Source organism: Myotis brandtii, unplaced genomic scaffold (assembly GCF_000412655.1).
Source record: "Myotis brandtii unplaced genomic scaffold, ASM41265v1 scaffold986, whole genome shotgun sequence".
Classification (NCBI taxonomy): domain Eukaryota; kingdom Metazoa; phylum Chordata; class Mammalia; order Chiroptera; family Vespertilionidae; genus Myotis; species Myotis brandtii.
Window position 1 is genome coordinate 573,481 of NW_005372102.1, and position 1,137 is coordinate 574,617.

Below are 1,137 nucleotides of genomic sequence, written 5' to 3' on the forward strand. Positions count from 1 at the left end.
TGGGGGTCGGTGTGGAGGCCCAGCCGGAGGCCCTGTTACACCTTCTCACTCGTCCACAGAGGAGGCTGGGGACAGTGGGCAAGGACAGTGTCCCTGGGGCCTCCCCACGCCCGGGGCCGTCCCGTCCCTGAGGGCAGCCTGGGCTCGGCCCTGACTCCGCCTGTGTCCGCAGCCCTTGCTGTCCCTGAATAACTCTGTGGCGACGCGGTTTGTGGACCCGGGGGACGTGCGTGTGACGGTGCAGGCGGCCTGCGGGAGCTCCGTGCTGCAGGCCTCCAAGGTCGTCCGCGTGCTGGGTGAGTCCTCCGGGCGGCAGCGCCGTCTCGTCCATCCCATCTCCGTCCGGGGCCGGCGCCTCCCCATGGAGTCTTTGCGGAGACGCCTGTTCCGAATCCGTGTCCCGTGGCTCTGGGCTCAGTGGGGCCCTGAGACCCTCGTGGGAGGCATCACAGTAGAAAATGTCTCCGAAGGATGGAAGGGGCGACCCCCAGCAGTGCCGTGGCCTGGTCGCCAGTACAGGCTCATTTTGCTTTAAGAGCAGCTGGTCCTGCCCGGCCGGCGCGGTTCAGTGATTGAGCGTCGACCTATGAACCAGGAGGTCATGGTTGGATTTCAGTCGGGGCACATGCCCAGGTTGTGGGCTCGATCCCCCGTGTGGGGCGTGCAGGAGGCAGCCGGTCCATGATTCTCTCTCATCATTGATGTTTCTCTCTCTCTCCCTCTCCCTTCCTCTCTGAAATCAGTAAAAATATATTTAATAAAAAAAAAGAGCTGCCGGTCCTGCGGACAGCATCGGTGCTGGCCCCGCCCCTCCTCATTGTCATCATTGCTGTTAGCCGATGGCCGAGGACGGGCGCGGCCTGGGGTACACTCGGCGGCCTGGACAGTCGGGGTGTGTGGCTGCCCCCCAGGAGCCGGGCCAGGCTCCCAGGACTGAGAGCCCCCATCTCGTCCGCTTTCCAGATCAGTTTCAGGTGGTGCCTCTGCAGTTTTCCCAGAACCTGGACACGTACAACCCCAACACCCCTGAGTGGAGAGAGGACGTCGGCCAGGTGGTCAGCTGGCTCCTGGCCAAGGTACGCTCACCCCCCGCCCCCAGGCCATGGCTTACAGCCCCGAGGGCCCGGCAGGGCAGGG

The 1,137-nt window shown here is 64.6% G+C and overlaps 1 protein-coding gene across 1 annotated transcript in view; it reads left to right on the forward strand.

Moving 5' to 3' along the window:
* Positions 1-1,137, forward strand: part of SORCS2 (sortilin-related VPS10 domain containing receptor 2) — a gene marked incomplete at its 5' end in the record, with an annotated part of 307,756 nt that overhangs the window by 298,954 nt on the left and 7,665 nt on the right. The window contains 2 exons of the mRNA XM_014533443.1: positions 173-296; positions 964-1,099. Of these exons, the coding sequence (XP_014388929.1) occupies positions 173-296; positions 964-1,099 (260 nt within the window). The remainder of the gene's footprint in view (positions 1-172; positions 297-963; positions 1,100-1,137) is intronic.